The sequence below is a fragment of the Tiliqua scincoides genome, chromosome 4, assembly GCF_035046505.1.
Source record: "Tiliqua scincoides isolate rTilSci1 chromosome 4, rTilSci1.hap2, whole genome shotgun sequence".
In the NCBI taxonomy this organism is placed as follows: domain Eukaryota; kingdom Metazoa; phylum Chordata; class Lepidosauria; order Squamata; family Scincidae; genus Tiliqua; species Tiliqua scincoides.
In genome coordinates, this window is record NC_089824.1 from 221,886,459 (window position 1) to 221,912,014 (window position 25,556).

Genomic DNA, 25,556 nt, shown 5'->3' on the forward strand with positions numbered 1-25,556 from the left:
ATGATGGTTGCTATCCCTATTCTTTAAAAGAACCAAAACCTCCACTTGTGATCTAGAATTACTGGTGAAGCCTGTCTATCTGCAGATTTGACATCTGCAAATCTGGCTCCACGCGGGTTCCCTGGCCCACCTGAACCCTCCGAAGGCAACCTGAGCACTCTGGAAGGCTTTCTGAAGCCCGTAGAGGCCACGCGCATCCACTCGCAGCTTCAGAATGGCCTGTAGAGCTGAAAAACATGGCTTACAGTCATGACTTGGGAAAAGGCATAAAAATGTCGTTTCTGGTTTCCTTGGGAAATAGCAAGTCATGTTTTTTTTGCTCTACAGGCCATTCTGAAGCCCGCAGAAGCCACGGGCAGATGTGCATGGCCTCTGCAGGCTTCAGAAAACCCTCCAGCGGTGACCAAAGCACAGCTTTGGTTCCCTTTGGAGGGCTGAAGTGGCCAAAATTTGTGGATTTCCTTATCCGCGATTTTCAGTATCCGCTGGGGATCTGAGAACAAATCCCCCGCAGATACCAAGGCCCCACCTGTATTCTGAATTTCAGCATGGCCCAAGGACATCTTATTATGTTGCGAGGCAGTGGCAAGAAGGTGCGAACCTCCCTGTGATGAACAGGAGATGTGTGAGAGTATTTGAATTTCCAGAGGCAACGACAATCAAATGAGGGCTGCTGCTTCTATGCTCCCCTTGTTGGGTATCCAGAGGCATTTTGTTGCGTTCAGCAGGGCTGTCCTGGCTTCTAAATAACTGCTTGCCTGGTAACTTGTGGCAAGGAAGACCCCCTCCAGTCTCTGTAACTGTGGAGTTCATGTTCTTTTGGACCTTGCGCAAATCAGTTGTAGCATGCTAAGTTGTGTGGGCATGTGGGCTAGCTGGTTTTGTGGACTTGTTGGAAAGCCGTGTTCAGTCCATAACTGGTCAACTTCAGTATTGCAAGAAGAAACTACTTTTTCATTGGTTTTAAAATCTTTCCGTGCTTCTCATGAAGAGGGTCTCCTAAAAAAAACCTCTCTGTAAGGGATTTCAGCCAGGTGGGTAATGTAACATAGTGCCTCTTCTTCACTATTGCTAACTAGATGTTCTCCCTTGGCTGGCTTTGGCCCATTCTGAAGACTACTTTGGGAAAGTAGCCACGTGGCAGGTGGAAGACTGCTCTCTCTTGGTGCCCAGTGCTACACATACCTTCTTGGTTGCGGGTCTAACTGAAATCACGGGGGCCTGCATCTACAGAGAGTGCACGGTCTCGAGCTTTAGTGACTGAGATAACTGCCTCCATCTTTTCTGCAGGTGGTCATTTGGGTACAGTGGGGGGAATGATGGTTCTGGGGCAAGCATCCTTGGAGCTCCTTCTGGAAAGTGTATGAGTTCATGGGGGAGACCAGATGCAATGAACTGGGGCTGTTCTGATTCCTGGATTGGTCTCTTACCTGGTCATGGTTGTGTGACGGCTAACAAGGGATTTATGGTCCAAGTTTGCCAACCAGAAGTAGTGACGGGGGTTAGGCAGAAGACCCACTACCTAATATCTGAGGGGTGGGGCCCATGACTGCCTATACGCTCTCCAGTGATGAAACCATTGGTGCCACTGCTCCTCCATTTCCCCCTCACCACCATGCTTGTTCACCTACCTCTTCCCCCTGTTCGGAAATGACCTCATAATTGTCGTCCTTCAGTGGTGGGGAATTCCCTTCATAGGCCTCCATTGGCACCCCGCAGGCTCTTCCCGTTGTTGCTCTGGCACTACCTGCCTTGCTGGCTTCTACTAATGAAATGCCCATTGTCACTCTGCTTCAGTGTGACAGGCTGGGGCAGCAGAGGGCTGGTGCTGGATCCAAACACTTCTGAAATGTGATGCCCGTTCCTCCTGCTTGGCAACTTGACTTGCTGGGCAGAGCGGGTGCAAAGAATGTCTGACGCACTTGATTTTTTTTTAACGTTAGTAGTGTTGACAGAAACTTGATCCTGATTAAGGGGGCTAAGAAGGGATCTAATTCTGGCTGGGCTGTGGCACACTGCTGACTCTGACCTGGGGCTCTTGCAGGCTTCCTTCTTTCTGAGCATTTTGGTCCCTTGTCCAATACCTCTGCAGTCTTGGATATCTCCTTTCTTGTGGCAGGACCTTCTGTACACCTTCCCCCTCCATCCAGTCCATGCTTGGAGACCTCTGTCTCCTTTGGTACGTGGCAACATGCCACACCTTAGCATGGGGTGATGAATTAGCGTGGCACCTGCTAATGGTGCTGTAATTTATATCTGGGCAGCCTTCCCATGTGTGAGTGAAGCCAGTTTTCTAAAAACATCTGAGCCTGCAGTAGTTCTGCCTGAGGCCTCTTGTGTCAGCTAAACCTTCCTTTAGAGAAGCCATCGCTTGGCATGGAAGCCAATCGGAGCACTTGTGGTGGTGCGCATATACGCCAACTGTTGTTCAACTGGAGATTCTGATGCTTTTGCCCAAAAGGAAAGAGTTCTTTCAGTGTTGTTTTTCTAAACCCCCATCCCCTAACCTCAGTGCATGGGAAGCACAAAGCCTCCTGTGTAAGCACATGGGCACCCACCCAACCACATATCTGAGAACATGGGCCCATTTCTCAATTCACTTGAGACCAGGGGGTCAGGTGTCAGCAGATCCAGTGAGGTGTTTGTGTGTTTGGCCTGTTTGTTTTAAACCATTTCTGCCCAACGTTGCATATACGCAACAAGGACCAAATGTGCACACCCATGGGCCAGGCAGAACCCAAGTGCCAACCACCCTGTTGCTGTCGATACCTGTCCACAGCTGAGTCTTTCTTGTGGACATGCGGGTCACGATGGTGGGGCTGTACGAGCTGATGGTGTGGTGCTGGCCTGTCTTAAACGGGGGTTTTCCCCATTGTGGGAAGGGTATCCATTCACCACAAATGGGGTAGATCTTCTTTTAAAGCTCTTCTGTTCTACAGTGTCGCATGCCTCCTTTATTTACACAAACTTGTGCCTTGCTTTGTGTAGTCTGTTGTATAGTCTTGTCCTTGGCCTTAAATGGCAAGAGCACAATCCCCGCCCAGGCAGGTGATGCAGACAACACTGACTACTCTTTCCCAGATGCAAACGGACTGACTGTGGGAAGAATGAGCAGGACTTGCCGCACTGATAATGCCCTATGAATCCTTGCATCCAAGGTGTCTGCCTCTGGGACTTCTGGGAAGGGACCTGCTCCCTGGAAGAAGCAGAAATGTCTCAGGAAAGATATTCCTTTGATGTCCCTGACAAGTGCCTGAACTTCAAGGACATGGATGAGGAAGAGGCGACCAGTGTTGACGCTTGGTTCGGTGAGTAGGGAATGGTTCCCTTTATCTCAAGTTGAGATAAGGAATTGGGGTGGGGTGGGGTGGGGGAGAGTGTTGCAGAGTTGGCCAGGGGTTGGCACTGACTGAGGTGGGTCTGCTGTCTAGCAGGCTTGTATCCTATGCAGACAATACAAGAAGTGATGTGATGAAGAAGTGAAACTCCTCTCCTCCCCCCTTTCCCTGGCTATCCCTTTTCATGCCAGCGTCCTGCTTCCAGCAACTTTTTTTCCAGCAACTGCTAGCTTCTATCTTTTTGCCTCTTCCTTTAAGATCTGGGACCTTGGGAAAGAGAATAGTCTTTTGTAGGTTTTTTCCATTTATCAAACAGGTTTGTACCTACTGTGAAAAGTGATATAAATGTTCTTAATGATGCAACCCCACTATTGATTGCCTTCATAATGGCAATCAATACGAGTGGTTGGTAGCATGGCACAATCTGGAACGTAAGACATAATGTAGGAGATGGTCCAGTTTGTCCTTGAGTCTCCCTTGGAAACATCTTCCCCAAGGTGTTTGGTGTCATTCCACTAGGTTTAGCACTGTGGTTCCCAAACTTGCTGGGGTCATGGTGCCCCACAGTGCTCCTAGCTCAGCTGGGCACTGCCATCTTGGATATCATGAGATTCAAGATGGCAGTGCCCAAAACTTGCAAGATCTGGATTTCACAAGTTCTAGGATGGCGGAACCCGCTAGAGCTGGTAGGAGGAGGGATCAGGGACCTCCTATGGCACCCTAAGGTGCCACAACACATAGTTTGAGAACCAGTGGTGTCGCATATTCTGCCCATGTGACCTAGCAGTTTCTACAGTGAGGACTGGAAACTTGCTTTTTGAATAAATCTCGAAGACAAACTATGTGGGAGTTCCATGACGGACTCTCTCGCATTGATGGTTTGTGTGTACAAATGGGGTGTGCACCTACTTTTTCTTCCAATTACAGGCATACTAGAGGAGAGTAATTTTACCCTTCTCTTCCTTCCCCCCCCCCCCATTTTCTAAATTTTCCCTGCCCTGAAGCTGCTTTTGGTTATATGGGCAACCATATTGTATGGTAACCAATTGTATGGGCAACTTAGATCCCTGTGCCACTTCCTCTCGCCCTCCCACAGCCTAAAACAAGAAAGTTGGAAGAGCTGATTTTCAGTCTGCTGTACTGCGTGTGATGGGGGGAGGGTGTGTGGACAGACAGCACCCCAATGTATACCTCTCTTAGCAAACTATTGATATGCTATAAAATAAAGCACACGGTGCTTTATGAAGTCCCAAGGAGCTTGCTGCCTAAACTGTGATGCAGAGAAACAGGAGGCAGGGGAGGGGGGAATAAATGTGCAGTTAGTCCTGTTGCACATACTTATTCTTGGTTACCATAAGGGATGGGGAATAATAGTCTAAACCAGATTCTTCACAGAAATGGTGCGTTTTGAGGAGGGGCTTCAAGGACGAGAGGTAGCATCATGCAGATGTTCCCTTTCTGCCTGGAGCTACCTATTGGCATAGTCATTTGGGAGAGGGGGAGACCTGAAGGTGATGGATTGGTGGAAAGGCATGGGCAGGGATGTGAGGGTGGGTAGAAAAGGGCATGGGGGGGAAAGTAAAGATTTTGCATTGGATCCAGGAGTGATGTGGGAGCTGCAGTGGGGATTGAGGGGAGTGCTATCAGTGCCCACTTCTGGATCCTCTGCTCTCACTGGGTCCATCCATGTGCCTGACTCAGGCATATGCTTGTCACAGCCCAGGTAAAGAATGTGTGCTGTGATACTGTTGATTCTTGGCAGATGTCAGAGCTCCTCTTTTAAATACCCCATCTGGAGAAGTGACAGCGGGCCTCGTGCTGAAAGCGCCTGTGTCCAGGGCCAACCTTCCCTGTGCCATCGTGTCGCCAATGGTGAAATCCAGTAAGTTGCCATGCTTTAGAAAAACAGCACCATGTAACTTGCTGGGGTGATGAGCAGGTATGGGCTTAGTCTAGCCACAACCTGTGTGTATTGTCAGTTGATCCCTGATCCCAGGCGAAGGCTTGGCTTGGACTGCATGAAAGATAATCATGTGGCTAAGTTGACCCAGGATTCAGTGATGTGTTAGGCGGGGCTTAAAGCCAAACTTTCTCTGTGCTGATTGACTATGCACAGGGCGCTCTTTTCCCATTGAAAAGGGAGTGTCGGCCTGTAGATCCCAAGGTGATCTGAAGCATCTGACGGCAACAGATTCCCTACCATTAAATCTACCTCTCTTGCTGCTGCACACCAAGCTGATGCTTTTGTGGGGCTATCCACAATGACTCCCAAGAACTTTCCTGGTTGCAGGCCTGAGCGGGTCAGTCCTCTTCTGAAGCAGGCTGCACACTGGTGGGAGAAGAAACCATCTTGGCCTGCAATGGTAACGTGCTCTCCTTGCATGTAAAAGGAAGCAATTTAAATCTTCCAATTTGAACAAAGAAGCTATAGTTTCCCATTACATATAAACCAAGTTCTGTAGTCTTAATTCAGTCCAAGTTTATGCAGAATAAACCACTGTTCTCCTGAATTTGCATGGAATCAGAAACTGGTTCAGTTCAAACAGAAAGTGGATGTGTTTATTCTCCCAGTTTTAAGATGGTCTTTTGGAGGTCTTTGCAGCTCCCCTTCATTATCCTGAATCTGTGGTTCCCAACCTTCTAGCACTGGGTCTTGCTCTTTCAAAACACTCTATCGGGACTCATCTAGTTTTACAAGACTAAAACAAAGTTTCACTTTACCAGCCACTCAAGCCTCTACTTTTATCCTTTTTACTATGTTGGGGGGGGGGGGTGCACCGTCTGGAGTTTACTTTCCCCTTTGCCTGGCCTTCAATAGGAGTCCAGGTACAGTTGCCTGTTCATGAGGAAAACACTCAGATGTGGCTCAGTTTCACTTTCTATAGGGCTCAATATATTTTTCCTTGTCACCAGGAGGGGGACTTCCTCCCTGAGTGTTTTTTAGGGCCTGTATTCATCAGATCAGGATCATTCTGGTGACATTGCATTTCTCTTAGTTTGCCTTTTGCAGTGGACTGAGGCATACTCACCTACTCATGAGTAAATGTGCACATGTGGTTCGGTTTCACTTTCCGAAAGGCTCAATATATTCTCCTTGTTAGCTATCATCTATTTTATTTATTTATTAGATTTGTCTTCCGCCTTTCTCCCTGAAGGGCACCCAAGGTGGCTAACAGTCAAAATTAAAATACAAAACGTCAAACAATTAAAACATGATAAAATACATATCAGCAGATAAAAACACGCAGTAAAAGACATATTTTATAAAAGCAGCCATTATAAGGCCATGAAGGCTTTCCTAAATAAAAAGTCTTCAGGCCCCACCGGAACACTAATAACTAGGAAGCTGTCCTTAATTCAAAGGGGAGGGAATTCTGTAGTGCAGGTGCCATCACCGAAAAGGCCATTTCTGGCCGCCACCCCTTCACCACTTTCAATGATGGCACAACCAACAGGGCCCCTTCTGATGACCTCAGAACAGACCAGATTATACGGAAGAAGGCGGTCTCTCAGTTACGCTGATCCCAAGCCATTTAGGGCTTTAAAGGTCAAAGCCAGCACCTTGAATTCAGCCTGAAAATGAATCAGCAGCCAGTGCAGCCATCGGAGCAGTGGTGTGGCAGAATTAAACTGCCAACCTCCAGCAACTACGCGAGCCACTACATTCTCTACTAGCTGTAGCTTCCAGATTGACTTCAGGGGCAGCCCCATGTAGAGCGGTTACAATAATCTAATCTTGTCAGTTTCACAACCCACCAACAATTAAGTCAGGATCCACTGTTGGGGAAACACAAATTATTCAAGACAGTGTCTGAAAATTTGGTCACTTCACTGCCCCAGATGTATTGTAACTTGCCAGATGCAAGGGAGGACACCAGGATGCAGGTCTCTTGTTATCTGGTGTGCTCCCTGGGGCATTTGGTGGGCCGCTGTGAGATACAGGAAGCTGGACTAGATGGGCCTATGGCCTGATCTGGTGGGGCTGTTCTTATGTTCTTAAACTACAATTCCCAGGAGGCCTTGCAGGTCTTCCTGTTATCTGGTGTGCTCCCTGGGGCATTTGGTGGCCCGCTGTGAGATACAGGAAGCTGGACTAGATGGGCCTCTGGCCTGATCCAGTGGGGCTGTTCTTATGTAACAAAGGAAATGGCAATAATCCCAGTACTGATTTCCCGACCATGTCAGAGCTGAACGCCAGGGTGCTTTGTCCCTCACGGGTTGAATTCACAATAGCCCATATCCATGCTGATACATGCAGCAGCTATCAAAGTACAACCTAGTGCAGTGTTTCTCAACCAGTGGTACAGGTACCACCAGTGGTACTTGAGGTGGTATATGGTGGTACTTGTGGAATCCCCAAACACCTGCTGCCTGGTAGCGAGGCCAGGATCACGACACAACAAACAGTGGGTAGGAGGCTCAGCTCACCAGGCAGAGCTCCAAAGTGTGCTTTTCTGTACTCGAAAAGGCCCTCCGGCCCAACCTGAACCTCTTACGGCTGTTTGCCATGTTGCATCTGGGCTCCCAACCCAGAAGTAACTGGCAATGATGTCATCGCCTGTCACTTCCGGTGGTACTTCAGATAAGTGGACCATGTGAAGTGGCACAGTAGTGGAAGAACGTAGAGAAGCACCGACCTAGTGTGGAGTTCCAAATCTCGAATAACTGCATTGAGTGCAACCCCAAAAGTGCGTTTTTACAAACTTTTCTTGCTCTGTTTGTTGCCCAGCTTGCTAATCTCTCTTTTTCTATGCTGCAACTGTGAGCGACAAAGGGGTTAGCTGCCTCCCCTCATTTTTGCTTCGTGATAAGAAACTTGCCATTCGTTTAATCTAGTTTTAATAATATACTAGTACAGCAATGGTCAACAAGTGTGCTGCAGCACATCGGTGTGCCGTGAATGGTCCGCAGGTGTGCTGCGGGAGTCTGGGGGAGGGTCCCTGGGGGGTGTGAGCTCCCTATCAGCATTGCAGTGTGCCGTGACCATTTTAGTCAGTGTGCTGTGAGATGGAAGTGTTTGAAAATGGCTGTTCTAGTACTAGAGCATGTTCTTCCCCTTCTAGGTTGATCATAAAGTTGGAGCAGGCAAACAGTTGTCTTTTGTCTCTCCTTAGATGAGAATCGCAGTGACACGAAGGAGATGGCCCTGGCAGGCAGGGTGCCTCTAAACGTGGTTGGTTCTCTGGCAGAGTGGCACGGAACGCAAAGTGAGGCTCCTGCAAGGACTCCAGGAAGGTAAGAGTACTTAAGTTGGTTGCCTCAGGACACCAAGTTTGACCTTGGCAGCAGGTGCTGAACTGCTTGTGGTGCCAGAAGCTGCCTCTTCCTGCTTCATGGCAGCAGGCTGGGCTTGGTGGGTTGCAGGCTCTGTTTCAAGTCTGTAGTTTGGATAAACTCTAAATGGGAATACAACCAAAGAGATGGCAGTCTTTGCTCTTGTATTTGCCCAGCCCTTCTGGCCAAGGTACCTCAAAGGGACTCCTTAGACTAGGCAGTGTCTGTCTCTCAGCTCCCATCCTGCAATGGAAAGGAGGTGAAATCCTAAAACGAGACTGTAGGCTTCTAATCGTCATTGCTGCCCAGGATCTTGCAGGTTGATAATAGCCCAGTGATTCTGGACTGAGGATCTCATGATGTTGCATAAGGACCCAGCCTTTCATCTCCATACAAGTGAGCAAAATTATCTTTTGCATCGCTCAAGGATCTAACTTATTATTTTGGGTTTAAGAGTGACACCAGTTGGGATTTTTCCATTGACTTTCTAAAGCAACTAATGGAAAGTTCTGCGACTGAGTAAACTATTTCATGGAGCATTCAAAAGCGTAAGAGATGCTCCAGCATTCTGTAGTAACTGATCTGCTTTTCCAGATCATGGCTTGGGTGCCTTCCATCTGGCAGACCCTTTCCTTTCTTCTCTGGCGCTTGAGAACTGGTGTTATGTTGGGATATCAGGATAGGCAGTATCCTGTGCAGCAATTGCACCTCTGTCTTGGTACAGAGGCCTTGCCATTGCTTACTTGGCTTGCCACATCAACCTTTGACTGATTGGTCAGAAGTGGCTCCATAGTGCTATCATAGCTGGAATTTGATGTTGGCTTTATTTATTATTTATTTATACAGGCATTTATATACTACCTTTCTTTGGTCGTCAGATTTCTCCTCAGACTTTAATCCAAGGCGGTTTACGCAGGCAGGCTGTTCTAAACCGCCGTAGGGATTTTTACAATTGAATAGTTCTAGTCTTTCATAGAACTCCTCGTTCCAGCTAGATTCCTTCCTGGTCTGGCCGGGAAGCTTTAGGATGCTCTCTCTCTTTTTGCCCAACTCTCTAGTGCAGTGTTTCTTGAACTGTGGGTCGGGACCCATTAGGTGGGTCATGAGCCCATTTCAGGTGGGTCCCCATTCATTACAATATTTTATTTTTAATATATTAGACTTGATGCTACCATGGTATGTGACTGCATTTGGAGAAATATTACAGACCTGTATTCTTAACCTACTATGTATATTCTTTTACCAACGATAGTAAATGGGACTTACTCCTGGGTGGGTAGCATTGCAGCCTGGGATTGTTAAAAATGTTACTGCTTGATGATGTCACTTCTGGTGGGTCCTGACAGATTCTCATTCTAAAACTTGGGTCCCGGTGCTAGATGTGTGAGAAACACTGCTCTAGTGGCTTTAGAATTAACTAAGAGGTGAACTAGAATTAACTAGAGGTAATTAGAGGTAGAGAATTAACTAGAAGTGAACTAGAGGTAACTAGAATTAACTAGAGGTGAAAAGTGGTGTGCCCCAAGGATCTGTCCTGGGACCGGTGCTTTTCAACCTCTTCATAAATGACCTGGAGACAGGAGTGAACAGTGAGGTGGCTAAGTTTGCAGACGACACCAAACTTTTCCAAGTGGTGAAGTCCAGAAGTGATTGTGAGGAGCTCCAGAAGGATCTCTCCAGACTGGCAGAATAGGGAGCAAAATGGCAGATGTGCTTCAATGTCAGTAAGTGTAAAGTCATGCACATTGGGGCAAAAAATCAAAACTTTAGATATAGGCTGATGGGTTCTGAGCTGTCTGTGACAGATCAAGAGAGAGATCTTGGGGTGGTGGTGGACAGTTGATGAAAGTGTTGACCCAATGTGCGGCGGCAGTGAAGAAGGCCAGTTCTATGCTTGGGATCATTAGAAAAAGTATTAAGAACAAAATGGCTAATATTATAATGCCGTTGTACAAATCAATGGTAAGGCCACACCTGGAGTATTGTGTCCAGTTCTGGTCGCCGCATCTGAAAAAAGACATCGTGGAAATGGGAAAGGTGCAAATGAGAGTGACTAAGATGATTACTGGGCTGGGGCACCTTCCTTATGAGGAAAGGCTACGGCGTTTGGGCCTCTTCAGCCTAGAAAAGAGGCGCCTGAAGGGGGATATGATTGAGACATACAAAATCATGCAGGGGATGGACAGAGTGGATAGGGAGATGCTCTTTACACTCTTACATAACATCAGAACCAGGGGACATCCACTAAAATTGAGTGTTGGGAGAGTTAGAACAGACAAAAGAAAATATTTCTTTACTCAGCGTGTGGTTGGTCCCTGGAACTCCTTGCCACAGGATGTGGTGATGACATCTGGTCTGGACACGTTTAAAAGGGGATTGGACAAGTTTTTGGAGGAAAAATCCATTACAGGTTACAAGCCATGATGTATATGTGCAACCTCCTGATTTTAGAAATGGGCTATGTCAGAAGGCCAGATGCAAGGGAGGGCACCAGGATGAGGTCTCTTGTTATCTGGTGTGCTCCCTGGGGCATTTGGTGGGCCGCTGTGAGATACAGGAAGCTGGACTAGATGGGCCTATGGCCTGATCCAGTGGGGCTGTTCTTGCGTTCTTATGTTCTTAACCACATCTTTCCTCCTATCTAGGGTGGCAAAAAGATGCTCAGCTAGACGAAAGAGTGCCCAGCGCAGACTTGTAGCCAAGAGCCAAGCGGAGAGGTCTGAGGCCAACAAGCAAGAGACACCACCCACAAAGAAACGGAAAATGTAGGTTTGACGGGTTGCTGGTTTAGGAGGTACAGAGGAATGGATTGCTATTTTGCATCTGGATTACTTAGCAGTAGTGCCAATCCTTCTCAAGTACAAAACAAAGTGCTCAAAGAGATGCCTGATCTGGTTTAAAAAAATGTAGCTGGATATTCTTATCACATGTGTCACTGAAACAAAGAGAGCTGTGCAAAAATATGAATGTTGGGGTTGTGTGTGTGCTCCCATTCTGTCTAAGCGCATACTTTGGTGCTTGGCATAGAATGCAGCTTCTTGGAAAACTTGATGCACTTTTTAAAAAAGGCACCTTTCAAGTGCTTATGATTGTGAAGATGTCCTTTCAAGTAGATGGGAAGATTCCCATCTGTGTGAACTCTGAGAAGCTAGAGATTACTGAAGGAGATTTGTAGTGACTGAAGGGAGGGTTTTTGCGGCTTGTGTCGCTTCTTGCCCATCTTCCATGGCTAACAAAACCATTATGTAAAGAAAGAGAAACTATTCAAATGTATCCAAACTGCAGAATTCATTGTAGAATTTGGTTGCCTTGGTGCAGAACTGCCATGATGACACGTGTGCAGAGTACACCCTTTGTTTAATGCTTCTGACCCTCATGGTTGTGGGAAGGACCTGGCAGTGTCTGGGAAAGGTCAGAAGCAGCAGTGAACCTTGTAGGGTTGACCCTGTGGTCTGAAGAATTGAAAACTGCAGGCGCTTCCCTGCCATGGCAGCAGCCCATGTAATGTACAGCATATTCAGGGCAAGTAAATGGTCATGTGCTGTTCCTTCTCCAGCTCTGGCAGACTGCCCAAGATATCTAGGCGCTACTTGGCTGCCCATGTATTGAGGTAAGCCTAATCTCTGAATTGCCTTGCAACACTGGTGTCTTGGTCTATCTTCACAGACTGGTGATGGCTAGGATACTGCTTGTACTGGAGAGTATGTGACCAGTAGCCAGAGGTCTGATCCCTTTCACTCTTTCCTACAGATCTAATAACTCGGAGAAACTGGGTGAAATTGCCTTGAACATCTTGCCGTCGAGGACTAAAGCACCCATCAGATCTGCGACGCCTAAGTAGGTAGCTTGATGTGGTTCAGTTGAGAGCCTTTGTTTCTGGCTGTGATTAAAGCGATCTGTGTCTACTCAGTGGAAAGCTTCATGCTCCTGTTTTGTCCTCATAGAAGCTCAGCTGGAGACTACTTTGCTTAGTTTTTAATTTTAAAAAAGTGTATGTCCAGCTAATGAATATGTGCTCATGTGGTCCATGCTTCTCCCATACCAAAACTCTTGCCTCCACCTCAGAAATGAGGTGAAGGACCCTTTAATAAGAGCTTGTGATTTCAATGGCCCGGTAAATAATTAGAAACATGGATTGTTCTTATAAATATTTGCAAGCAGGTGAGGGTCATGCTTTGTGTGTGGCGTGTCCAGAGCTTCTGGGTTACACAGGCTGAAAGTCTGAAGGTATGCACAGATCATTGCCAGTGCAAACCCCACTGAAATGAATGGGGTCAGGCAAAAACATGCAGGTGTCTTATTTTCTCTGTGGTGTGTGTGGGATTTATAGATTGGAAACACTGCATGGAGGGTTGACGCTACCTGAGTTGGCAATAGAACTAACTACCATGAGATGTAGTGGGTGCTGCTAACTTGGACCTGCACCTTTCGGGCTGCCTGTGGCGACCAACTGCTCTCCGACCCACTCACCCAGCTCTGCTGGTCCCCCTTACCTGGCTCCTCCTTCTGTGCAGACTCTTGAATCAAAACAGGGAATGTGCCACCCCTCCCCACCCCACCCCTGTATCACTTGCAGGATGCTTTGCATTTAAAGAACCCATGCAGAAGAAAGCAACCTCATTCCTTCCTGCTCCCCCCCCCCACTCTTTTAAAGCTCCCAGTTGAAGAAGGTGAGCAAGTCCGATCACTGCACTCTAAGGATCGGAATGGAGCAACCTCTCTCCATGTGGGCTCTGCACAGAGCAGGGAGCGTGGCCTGCTTTGATTAGAGCCCTGTGGAAGGAGGGGCTGGTAAGGAGGCTCCATCCACAGTGGCAGAAATGGGGAAAGGTGGTGGGTGTCTTGTGGCCACTCCTCTGCTCGGGCCCGAGTCTGCAACCAGATGCAAGGGCCGGCCCTGCTTGATGCCTTCCAGATTCATAGTTTTATCATAGCCATGTCAGTGAAAATCCTTCATCTTCAGAGGCAGCAGATCCAGCTGCTGTATGACAAATGCTGGAGGTGGATCTTGCAGGAAGGCATCTTGGGTGCATCTGGAAGGATATGGTTGGGAATGATATAGCAGTGCTGCACCTAGCACTGTGTGTTGAGTAGAGGAGGCCTCCTGGCTTTTCCTCGGCTGCCGCAAGGCTTTCTGGCACATTTATGGCTCGATGTGTGTCCAGGAGTTTGTAGTCCTCCTGCTGCTCCGAGTGGGGTTGGAACTCACCAGAACTGCAGTAGCTGGTCATCTGTGTGTGCTTTTCCATGCCTGACAAACTCGTATCTTTCTGCAAAATGCTCTTGTGACGTGAAGCTCTTCAGTCATTCAGCACTGTGCAAAGTGGCCCCAAACCAAACTGTGCTGCTCCCTGGACATGATGCCAACTTGTCAGTTTAATTTTGCAAGAGGGTAAATGACCTTTGAGGAAGGGGATGCTTGCAGGTGGCTTCAGCTTCTTGTTTGCTCTAGCTTGTGCAAAAAGGGGGAAGGGGTGCTAACTACTGGCTTTGCTCAGTGAATCTGTAATTCAGCAGCGATTGCAGCTTGGATCTTCCCCATTGTCCCTGGCTGTCAGCTTTCTGAAGTAGGACTTGGCCCCAAATACACTTGGAAGCCCTTGCCTCCCATGCTGTTGGATGGGGCATCTTGCTAGTTCAGTTTTCCACCAATGATGGTATCCCCACCCGTCACTTCCAATCCTGTGGAAGCTGCTGTGACATGTTCTTTCTGACACGAACCTTATTCTCCCCCACCCCGCCCAGGGCTAGGAATCCACCCAGCAAGCTGAAGTCCACGGAACAGATGGAGCTGGAGAGGATGCAGCAGATGCAGGAAGAGGTTGCTGAGCTGCGCAAGAAGAATGAGGAGTCTCTGAAAGCCGCCATTGCTGGACCAGGTTGGCTTGGAGGTTGCTTGGTGGGAGTGCCCAGGTGGTGGCTTCCACCTGCCATGGTGACGCACTGTTGATCTGCGTCCTTCTCTCACCCTACACTTCCTTCAAGGGCACTGGCCTTGCACACACAGGTCTAACTTCATTGCACATCTGCGTCAGGATATGTGCACATTTCAGACTCAGCCATGCTGCGCAAACATGCTTGGTTGTGACTGAATTGGCTAACGTGGGCTTTACTGCTCGGAGCTTGCTATGAATAGGGGTGTCATTGTACAGTGCCTAATACAGGCGTCTCTCCTTGCCTTGGAGACCTGTTGCATTCAATGCCGAGGCCCATCTAGTACACTGTGTTCATAAGCACCATCTTAGACCACTGGTGGGCCCTCAAAACTGCATTTGCAGAGCCACAACAGTGAGTTGTGCAGAGTGCTTCCAACTGAAACTAAGTGTTTGATACAACTTTCCTTCTGAACTGTGTGAAGAGTAACTGTCCTGGCAAACTCTGGAGTCTTTCCACTGCTATCATTGCCGTTACCTTGTCTTGTTGGCATTCTTCAGTCTCGGAAGACTATGGTATCGCGCTCTGAATGGTGGTTCTGGAACAGAGTGTCCTCTCCAGTGCGCGAAGCCTGGGTAAAGTAGATATGGAGGATAGACTGTTTCCCATGCAGCAAATCCCCCCTCCACGTTGCTGAAATGGTCCAATGGAAAGGCAGAGGCCAGTACGGTTGGTTCCAGCGGCGTCGCAGGAGTTGCCAGAACGTGACTGTGTTCAGCCATGAACTGCCTCAGGGACTCCGGCTCCGGATTTTGCCTCGAGGTTGACTCCTGAAGCCTTTTCCATAACTGGATGTAGCCACAAGGCAGTGGAGGTTTGGGATCAGTGAAGGTTTGGGATCAGAGCTGCCTTCCCAGGCTGACCTGTCCCATCTGTTTAGTTGCCTCTTAGGACAAGTACAGCTGAACTGAGGGCCTCTTCTTGTCCCCAGCCCCCAGCCGTTACCACTACTGCTTATTTTAAGTGCCTAAGCTAGAGGCAGTGTTCCAATGCATTGCTCCTGGCCTTTCAGGCTAGCAAATCTTGATAGGGCCCTGAAGACACAAGGAGAGGGACTTAATGAGTGGGAGTTGCAACCATCAGATCCCAACAGCTCAACCCCATAGATGCCCTTCAAAGGAAAATGCTCCGGCCAGGGATCGCATCCAATGGCCTCTTTTCAACTTGGTCTTCCCTTGACCAGAAGCGGATGCAAAGGAGCTGCATAGCTATACCTCTGGTCTGTGATGTATTTGGCAGCTCCCAGCCTGTTGTGCTTTCAGCCCAGCTATTCCTGTCCATTTGGCTTGAAGGCATATAGTTGACATTGGTCTGTATGCTTTCTTGTCTACTGATGCTTCAGCCTGTGTTGTCCAAGCTTCCTTTAGTCCTACTGGACTCATGCATGTTCCTGGAATGCTTCTGGGTTTGCACTGGCTTCCCTCTAACCCAGGGAACCATCTCTTCCCCCTCCCCCAGGACCACAATCAAAGATGGCGAGCCACATAACCAAGCCAGTGGACTTCCACTTCAGCACCGATGAGAGAATTAAGCTGCGTGGTGAAAGTCAGCCAGGAACAGAGTATAAGGAGGTGGATTTCACAGCTGCCTTAAGGAAGTGCCCACCGTCTCCGGTAAGGGGGAGGCACTGGGCCTTAAGATTGGGTTGGCTGCCTACAGAACCTTCAGCTGGTCACTCATGCTACTCCTGGGGGAGAACAGCAGCTTCTTTGCAGCTGGCAGGGTCTGCACAGGGCATGCAGGGAAGATGGAGATGGAAGGGAAGAGAGCAAATGCTTCTGAGGGCCTCTGACTTGGGCCTGTTCTGACTCTCTCCAGTTAGCAGACTGTCTGCTTCAGCAGTAGACAAGGTTATTTTCACTGAACCTCTTCTGAAGAGTCACTGGATTGTGACTCTAGAAACAAACTGGCTTGCAGATCAGGCATGTTTGGTAGGCAGCAGTTTGTGTCTTTTCAGAAGAAATGTCTTTGTTCACCTCAGTTCTGTTGTCAGAATTTCTGGCTGTGTAACCCACTGGGTGTGTCTGCTTACAGGCCCGAGGACCAAAGGGGCCCACAGTCCCGAAGCCCTTCAACCTTTCTGAGGGCAACAAAAGGAAGCGCGAGGAAGCAGCTTCAGAGTACATACCCTTGGCCCTGCAGGTGGAAAACTTCCAGAAACGCACTCCCTCGCGCTACCACCTGAGGAGCAGGAAGGAGGAGGAAGGTAAGGGTCCAGGTGGGCTGGCAGAGAGCTCTTTCTGAGCCTCTTTGTGACCAGCCCCTCCTAACTGGTGTGCAATGATCCATCCATTTGGAATCTGCTGGTGGCTGGCTGGGAAACCATCACATCACTTCACTCACTCCCCAAGGTAGGGAGCTCCAGTGTCATCCCCTTTAAGCTTGCATGAACTTCCCTCAGTGGTGAAAGGGAGGGGCCAAGATGGCTCAGGGTGGGGGACTTGAGGTGCCCCAACCTCAAATGGACTACTTGATTGTTTTAGAAAAATGCCCCCCAAATCAATTTCATTGGAGTAAAACTGTCAATCTGCAGAATTTAGAACTGTGTTTTCTGCTGGGTGGGGAGGTGCTGGGAAAGATGAGCCCATCTGCATATTCAGCTCAAACTTTCAGCAGTGGGGCTCTTCCTTGCGAACCAGATGGCTGTCCATGGCTCTCAAATTGTCCTGCTTCTCAGGCTTGTCCTATCCTGGCTGCCTGAAAGACCTGACTGTTGTGCTGCTACCTCCGGCCTCTTTCTGCAGGTGTACCTCAGAGAAGACCACTGAAGGCCAGGCTGACCAACCCCAGAACTCCACACCTTGAGACCAAGAGCCGCTTGAGACCTGTAACTTGCAAGAGTGCAGCTGAATTGGAGGCTGAGCAGCTTGTGGAGCTCCAACAGTAAGTGGTACTCTTTGCCTGAAGGCTGTACCGGAAAAGACTCCTGGGCCAAGTTCAGTGCACAGCCTGGATGTGTTTCCTGGGTGTTGTGTTTGTATAGCAATGGAGCCAAGCGTTTGCTTGTTGAGGGCAGGTAGCAGGGCAGTGGCTGTGGGGGGGGGGGGCCTGCTGCTCCATGGAACACATCCCAGGGCAGGGCAGCAGGTTCTGTTGCTCTTGGCCTTTTCCTGCTAATATGAGAACAAGTCTCGCTTGGCAAGCAGTTGCTGCTTGGTTGCTCAGGCCGTTGTACGTGACAGTCATCCTCTGGCTTGCTTTGAATTCTAAATTCTGCTGGAGTTGGTCACTGTGTGGTAGTGTTTGGGTGAATCCTGGGTATGGGGTGATAAATTTTTTAAAATTAAGAACAAAAACCTCAAACATGGTTTTTACCAGGATGACCATGGTTCTCCTCTTTGATGATCTTGGGTTGGGCCGTTCATGCCTAGATACTTTGTTACTGAGGTGGGGACCCATGGGGGTATCTTAGAGAACATGGTAACACGGTGCAGCATATGTGAGGAAGGCACAAATTCCATGCTGGGGCCTCTGGAGAAGGGATCAACAATAAGGCTGCTGATATTATAATACCCCTACACAGATCTCTGGTGCAGTTTCATTTGGGTTATACTACATTTGGTCCTGTCACCATGTCTCCAAAAGCATATTGCAGAAGAGGGCAACCACAGCTATTAGGGGCTGGAGAGCCTTCCTTCTGAAGGAAGGCGACAATGCATGTGTTGTCAGTGGAATTTGTCACCAGATGTGGGGGTGGCAGCTTTAATAAAAGGTGATTAGACAAACCTCATAGCGAAGCAGAAGTCTGTCACTGGCTGTGTGCAGACCCAGTCCCATAGGCAGTGTACCTCTGCATACCAGTTTTGAGAGAGGGGTGTGGCTTTGTCTCTCTCTCCTGAGCTTCCCAGAGGCATTGGGTTGTCCCCTATGGGGAAGCATGATTCCGGACTGGATAAACCTGTGGTTTGATCTGCCAGGCTGCTATTGTGTGTGCTCATTTTTGGGTAAACTTTTGCTACCAAGGAAATGTCTTCATTAGATGTGAGCCAAAGGAGGTGGAAACGCTTTCCAGTGCAGGAGCACTAAAATGAACATAGTAGCATTCTCTTGGACTCTAGTGTGGGTGACTTGCATATTCTGCCGCTAGATAGGAAAGTCAGACTTGCCTGATAAAGGTCTCTTGTGGCTAGTAGATAGGACAGCTGGCCACTCCCTGTTGCTCAAGCAGCATTTTTGTTTAGGGTGCAAGATGCACAATGTGTATATACACAGTACATGGCCCTGAGTGTCCACCACAGCATGACCCAGGCTAGTCCCATGACTTGAAGCAGGGCTGATGGCAGTCCTTGGTACAGCCTCACCTTCAACTTGCAATCCCCCCATCTTCCTTTGTCCTGTGTACAATCAAACTGATGACATTGATCAGTTCCTCTTGCATGTGAGCATAGGGTGTTCTTCACTGTGTTTGGAAAAGCTTGAGATCAGCCTTCTGTCTCCATCGAACAAACCAGCTCCACCAAGAATGCCAAAGAGGGGCTGCGCATCTTTCATAAGAACAGCCCCACTGGATCAGGCCATAGGCCCATCTAGTCCAGCTTCCTGTATCTCACAGCGGCCCACCAAATGCCCCAGGGAGCACATCAGATAACAAGAGACCTGCATCCTGGTGCCCTCCCTTGCATCTGACATAGCCCATTTCTAAAATCAGGAGGCTGCACATACACTTCATGGCTTGTAACCCAAAATGGATTTTTCCTCCAGAAACTTGTCCAATCCCCTTTTAAAAGTGTCCAGGCCAGATGCCATCACCACATCCTGTGGCAAGGAGTTCCACAGACCAACCACATGCTGAGAAAAATTTTCTTTTGTCTGTCCGAACTCTCATGCTGCCTTGCCCTTCTTGAAGGCTTGGGATATCAGTTAAGAGGGGTCATTTGGTGGGAGAGACTGGCTCCCTCATTGCCTGTGAGTGAAGTGACTTCATGGCCATGCTGAGGTACTTGCTTCTTACCCGTGGCCCTTGAGTCAGGCCACAGACAACCATCAGCCATAACCTTTTGCTGAGGCTCAAATGTGAGGAACCTTCTTGTAGCTTTCCTTTCTTTCTCTCAGCCTCTCCCCTTATCCCTGGCAAACCCTTCTTATATCCCTACGTTCTTCTCTCTCACTTCGTGCTTGCTCCATCGCATGCTCATTTTCCCTCTTCAAGGACTTCCTCTTGCTTTCTGTACATACCAACTGTTTACATTTTAGAGTCAGCCTTATGAATGACCAAGCGACACTGGGTTTTGGTGATCCCCACAATAAGCGTGTATGTGTACCATTGCCCTCTTCCCTTCTGCATGGAGCTGTGCCATTGAGCACTGCATAGGGTCCCAGCACACAAAATTCCCCCATGTGCTCCTGTTAAAATATATGTTCAACAAGCATACCTAGTAACACCACCCAGGTGTAGATCATGATGTCTCACTGCTGTGAGAAGACAGGTCCCTGTCTCAAAGAACTTACAGTCTTAAGAGACCCATTGAGGAAGGGGATTGTTGGACTCTAAACTCCTTTGTCCAGCTCCACGTTTGCAGCAGTCTTGTGGAGGTGGATTAAAGCATCTTTCCACATCATGAGTTGCAGGTGCTCTTTCCCACTTTGCACTGGGCCGTTTCTCATTATTCATCTTTCTTCTGCAGGTACAAATTCAAAGCTCAAGAACTCAACCCACGAATTTTGGAGGGTGGCCCAGTCTTGCCCAAGAAGCCTCCTGTGAAGGAGCCCACCAAACCAATTGGCTTTGACTTGGAGATCGAAAAACGTATTCAGGAGCGCGAGAGCAAAAGGCCACAAGAGGAGGAGGAGCGCTTTGAGTTCCGGTCCCGGCCATGTCCAATGAAAATTTTGGAGGATGTTGTGGTAATGTTTGCCACTTCCTTATCTACTGAGAGGGAAAGTCCCCTTAAGCAACTCCAAGCAGAAAATAGATTCTGCCCTTGGGGTCCACTATACTGGTATACTTCCCTTTTTCTTCACTGATAGTCAGTTTCAAACTGTACTGGGATCAAGGAGCACCGGAATCCTTTGGGGGAACTTATTTGGGGGTTCTTCAGTAAGAAATCATAGGTGGCATTGATACAGTGCTTTCAAGATCTCAAAGTACATCATGAATACCTTGTTATCTTTAAAACATCCCTGTGAGGTAGGTCAGTATCTTCAGCATGTTGCAGACTGTGTAACTAAGGCCCACCTCCTAGATTGATGGGCGGGGAAGAGACTAATCAGGGTTTTCTGATTTGTATCTTGGTCTCATGTCTGCTATGCTGAACTAGTGCTCTGCTGTTTCAATAACCAGTATGACCGTCGATTACCAGACTGCACAGCCCTTCCCCCAGGGAATGTTGAGTATGAATCGGAGCATGTGCTCAGTGAGTATATGTTAATGGTGAGGCTGAGTAGGCCTGGTCAGCGCTCCACATTACCCTTGTTCTGTGCTCTAGGTAGCACTTGTCTCAGAAGGCTTTGCCATGCCCAGAGGTTCCATTGTGGATGCTCGGAGTTCTTCAGTAGACATCTCTACGGAAAGTCCTGTGAATGCAGAAGTTTTAAAACACTGTTCCCCTGTAATCCTCTGGAATTTGTAAACTATTTCCCTGTAATCATTGAACCAAAGCTGAGCTAGTAAAGTGATTGGACAAGATGAGAATCTTGTGGAGGGCCCCCAGGCTCCACCTAAGGTCTGTAGGTCTTGGTCATCAACCGAAGCTGCCTGTGTTCTTTGGACTCCCAGTGGAAACTTGATGTTCTCAATGTGTGACTGAGGAGGGGGTCTGCTTCTCAAATTGCTGGTTTCCTGGTGATGCATTTTCAGAATTCCTGAGCTTGGCATCCTTGCTTTAATTTGCTATTTTCTCTCTGCAGGGTGTTCCAGAGAAAAAACCACTTCCTATCACCATTCCCAAGTCCCCAGCCTTTGCCCTGAAGAACAAAATGGGCACCCTGGCCAGAGAGCAGGAGAAGGAGAAGGTGCGTCTCTCTCATGCCTGTATTTAATTGCAGTGTCTCGCTGTCTCTGTGTTGCTGCAAACTATTTGTGTTCAGCCTTCCAACTCGCTTCCTGTTAGTGTTTACAGCAGGACAGAGAGACTGAAGCATTGAGAGGAGGGCACTGCAATCAGACAAACCAGTTATTTGCATGATGAGAGGGAATTTGTGAGTTTCACTGGTGGATAAGTGAAACCTCGGATACGGGGATGACACCTGTATTCACTTCTTTACAAATTAATGTGGTCTGCTCCCTTCTGCAATATTACAAGTTCAACCTTGTTAATAAACAGATTTTTTATACACGGATTTGACTCAACACGAATGGCCACTGCAAATGAGAAGGAATGTGCTGTTCCCTAGAGAAGGGGAAAAATGCATCCCTAAACTTTTTTTTACTGTTGTAGAGAAACAGTCATGCAAGCAATCATTCCGTTCTTCATCTGAACCAGGCAAAGGCAGGGGGTCCTTTTCATTTCTAATTGCTGACTGCCTCTCTACAACAGGAAGAAAAACTGTTTCTAAACCGCAGTTGTAAAGGGATGCACTTTTTAATTTTTTTAAACTGCTTTTATTTAGTATATTTTATGGTATCAGCAGGGAATCCCAGAATCAAACTCCTGCGGACATTGAGGCATGACTTTATTCTATTAGGAGCAATGGAGGGACAAAAACCTGAAAGTGGGTCTTTAAATCTATTTTCCCACTGTTTTTTTATCCACTGATTTTTTTTTATCCACTGGGGGTTCTGGAACCCCAGTGGATAACGAGGGATGACCTATAGTTACAATGTTGTTGGCATCCTTCAGTCTCGGAAGACTATGGTATCGCGCTATGAATAGTAGTTCGGGAACAGTGTCCTCTTCAGTGCGCGAAGCCTGGGTAAAGTAGATATGGAGGATAGACTGTTTCCCATGCAGCAAATCCCCCCCCTCTCCACGTTGCCAAAATGGTCCAGTGGAAAGGCAGAGGCCAATATGGTTGATTCCAGCGGCGTCGCAGGAGTTGCCAGAATGCTACGGCGTTTGGGCCTCTTCAGCCTAGAAAAGAGACGCTTGAGGGGGGACATGATTGAGACATACAAAATTATGCAGGGGATGGACAGAGTGGATAGGGAGATGCTCTTTACACTCTCACATAATACCAGAACCAGGGGACATCCACTAAAATTGAGTGTTGGGCGGGTTAGGACAGACAAAAGAAAATATTTCTTTACTCAGCACGTGGTCGGTCTGTGGAACTCCTTGCCACAGGATGTGGTGCTGGCTTCTAGCCTAGACGCCTTTAAAAGGGGATTGGACAAGTTTCTGGAGGAAAAATCCATTATGGGGTACAAGCCATGATGTGTATGTGCAACCTTCTGATTTTAGGAATGGGTTAAGTCAGAATGCCAGATGTAGGGGAGGGCACCAGGATGAGGTCTCTTGTTATCTGGTGTGCTCCCTGGGGCATTTGGTGGGCCGCTGTGAGATACAGGAAGCTGGACTAGATGGGCCTATGGCCTGATCCAGTGGGGCTGTTCTTATGTTCTTATGACTGTGTTCAGCCATGAACTGCCTCAGGGACTCCGGCTCCTGATTTTGCCTCAGATCTTGTCTGATCTCGGAAGCTAAGCAGGGTCAGGCCTGGTTAGTACTTGGATGGGAGACCGCTTGGGAATACTGGGTGCTGTAGGCTTATACCATAGTCTTTCGAGATTGAAGGTTGCCAACCATTTGGCTCCTGAAGCCTTTTCCTTAACTAGATGTAGCTACAAGGCAGTGGAGGTTTGGGATCAGAGTTTTCCTTCTCTCAGATGAGCTGCCTTCCCAGGCTGATGAGTCCCATCTACCCGGTAGTTACAATACTTAACTCTGTTAAAGTATGGACTATAGCCATGCTTGTAGATCAGGGGTGCTCACACTTTTTTGGCTCGAGAGCTACTTTGAAACCCAGCAAGGCCCGGAGATCTACCGGGGGGGAAGGAAGCGTCTGACAGACACCCCCTTTGATGTATGGAGCCCCTGCTGGACCAGGTCAGAGGAGGCCCACCAAGTCCAGCTTCCTGTGCCCCACAGTGGCCCACCAGATGCTTCAGGAAGCACACGGGAGGCCTCTCCTCTCTCCCCACCCCACATACTGGGGGCAGCCACAGGTCCCCCCAAGAGGCACATGCCCAACCTTGCTGCACTACGGGGGGGAGGAGCTCCCTGCTCCCCGCCCCCCAAACTCTTTGTGGCTGCGCCCCGAGACCAGCAGGGAGAGGGAAGTGTCGCAGGTCCTCCTCGGAAGGGGCGGGGGGCTTCCCTGTTTCCATAGGGAGGGGCTGCACGTGCAGGCGGCAGGGGGGTCATCTCACCTGTCAGCCCCAATCGAGGGACTGGAAGGGAAGGGGAGGGTCACTCGGGGCCTCCCGCGGCTACCGCCATCGGAGCGACTCCATCTCGAACTCCCGCCCCCTGAAGAGCAGCTAAAGTGTCAGTTTCAGTTTAGTGTCAGCTAAATAATCACTAGACGAAACTGACATATTAACAGTTTGGAGAGACGGGTCCGCGATCTACTCATTTTGCCTCACGATCTACCGGTAGATCGCGATCTACCTATTGAGCACCCCTGTTGTAGATGGACGTCTGCTCTCTCAGTTGAGTTGCCACAAGAGGATTTATGACTAGTTCCGAAGTTTGAAGGGTGCTCTGCTTTCCCAGCATCTTTCCTGAGACTGTTGTCTCCTGCAGGAAGAAGTGGTCCCTGTGATCAAAGCCAAGCCCATGCCGCACTTTGGAGTGCCCTTTAAGCCAAAAGCCACAGAGCCACGACAGGTGGAAATATGTCCTTTTTCCTTTGATGCTCGAGACAGAGAGAGGCTGCTCCAGAAAGAGAAGAAAATTGAAGAGCTGCAGAAAGAAGAGGTATTTGGGGAGAAAGGGGGCCTGTTTGTGGGGTAGGGGCAGTGAAGCTCTTTTGATTTGGAGGCCAATTGCTTTTGCTATTTGGGATGTCCTAGTCCACACTTGCCAAATAAAGTGAATCCTTGCAATGAAACGGGCTACAATGAAAGAGTAGGCCAGAGAGTGAGATGTTCCTGTGGGTTTCAGAAAACCCGCATCGTGTCTGGTTGGCAATACTGCTTGAAATTAATTCTGCTTATGGGAATATTTCTAAAAGTAATCGAGACAGAGGGTTCTTGTCTTGGTGTCTAACTATTGTTGACACTGCTGTCTGCATTTCCTGTAGGAAAAAGTGGTTGGCTTTTGCTTCCCTAGCTATTCCTGCTCTTTGGCTGATGACTTCTATACTTCCAACCCATCAGAATGCCTGAAGTCCAGTCCCCCCTTGGAGAGTTCCAGCTGTAGATATTGCAGCTGAATGACGCTTCCCCAGTGCCTGTCCAGTCTTTGCCTTTGGATGAGTCATTCTAGAACTCTAGTTCTGATTTGTTCCCTTGGCCAGCTCTTTCATGACTAGGAACAGCTGACCAACCAAACACTTGTTAGGCTTGTGTGTCAGTGTTGTCTCTGAATCTGGCTGCACGTTGGGGTTGTATCCTAAGGAGCTCTGTCTGCAGAAGAAGCACCATTTGTGCAAGAGAGAGGGGTGATTTTTGCCTTTCCCTGTGCCCTCAAAGCTTTGTTCTAAAGATTGGGGGAATGGGGATCTGAGGAGGGAAGGAGAGATCAGCAAAAATGCTCCCTCCTGCTTTGCACAAAAGATGCTCTGCACATGGTAGACCACCGTGGGCTATAACAAGCCTTGAAGAGCTGCCCTTTGTTGACCAAGCTCTGGCTGCAGAGAGTTCTGAAGGCTTTCTCCATCTGACTGGTTCATGACTTTCTTCCTCTCTCCCTTAAGACTTTCTTAGCCCTGATCCTTGCTGTCCCAAACTCTAATGAAAGCTAGCTGCTGAATGGGAGTAAGAGAGCTTGTGTTTGGGTCAGCTTCTTCTGCCGGTCTCAGAGCCCTCAATAGTCTCAATAGCTGTTAGCAGAGCTCATTTTCATATGTAATGTGTAGGCAGATTCCAAGTTTCCCAGTCCAGTGGTGCAGCTAATCTCTGTGTCCCCT

The 25,556-nt window shown here is 48.5% G+C and overlaps 2 protein-coding genes across 2 annotated transcripts in view; one reads left to right on the top strand and one right to left on the bottom strand.

Moving 5' to 3' along the window:
- The window catches only part of BCL2L1 (BCL2 like 1), a 58,554-nt gene extending 56,855 nt beyond the window's left edge, over positions 1-1,699 (bottom strand). The window contains exon 1 of the mRNA XM_066624713.1: positions 1,632-1,699. The gene's annotated coding sequence lies outside the window, so the exon portion shown is untranslated. The remainder of the gene's footprint in view (positions 1-1,631) is intronic.
- Positions 1-25,556, top strand: part of TPX2 (TPX2 microtubule nucleation factor) — a 35,277-nt gene that overhangs the window by 5,289 nt on the left and 4,432 nt on the right. Inside the window, exons 2-12 of the mRNA XM_066624741.1 lie at positions 3,159-3,308; positions 8,453-8,573; positions 11,258-11,377; positions 12,363-12,449; positions 14,358-14,491; positions 16,005-16,159; positions 16,581-16,752; positions 17,291-17,429; positions 20,171-20,390; positions 21,393-21,497; positions 24,230-24,403. Coding sequence (XP_066480838.1) covers positions 3,212-3,308; positions 8,453-8,573; positions 11,258-11,377; positions 12,363-12,449; positions 14,358-14,491; positions 16,005-16,159; positions 16,581-16,752; positions 17,291-17,429; positions 20,171-20,390; positions 21,393-21,497; positions 24,230-24,403 — 1,524 coding nt within the window. The 5' untranslated portion in view covers positions 3,159-3,211. The remainder of the gene's footprint in view (positions 1-3,158; positions 3,309-8,452; positions 8,574-11,257; positions 11,378-12,362; positions 12,450-14,357; positions 14,492-16,004; positions 16,160-16,580; positions 16,753-17,290; positions 17,430-20,170; positions 20,391-21,392; positions 21,498-24,229; positions 24,404-25,556) is intronic.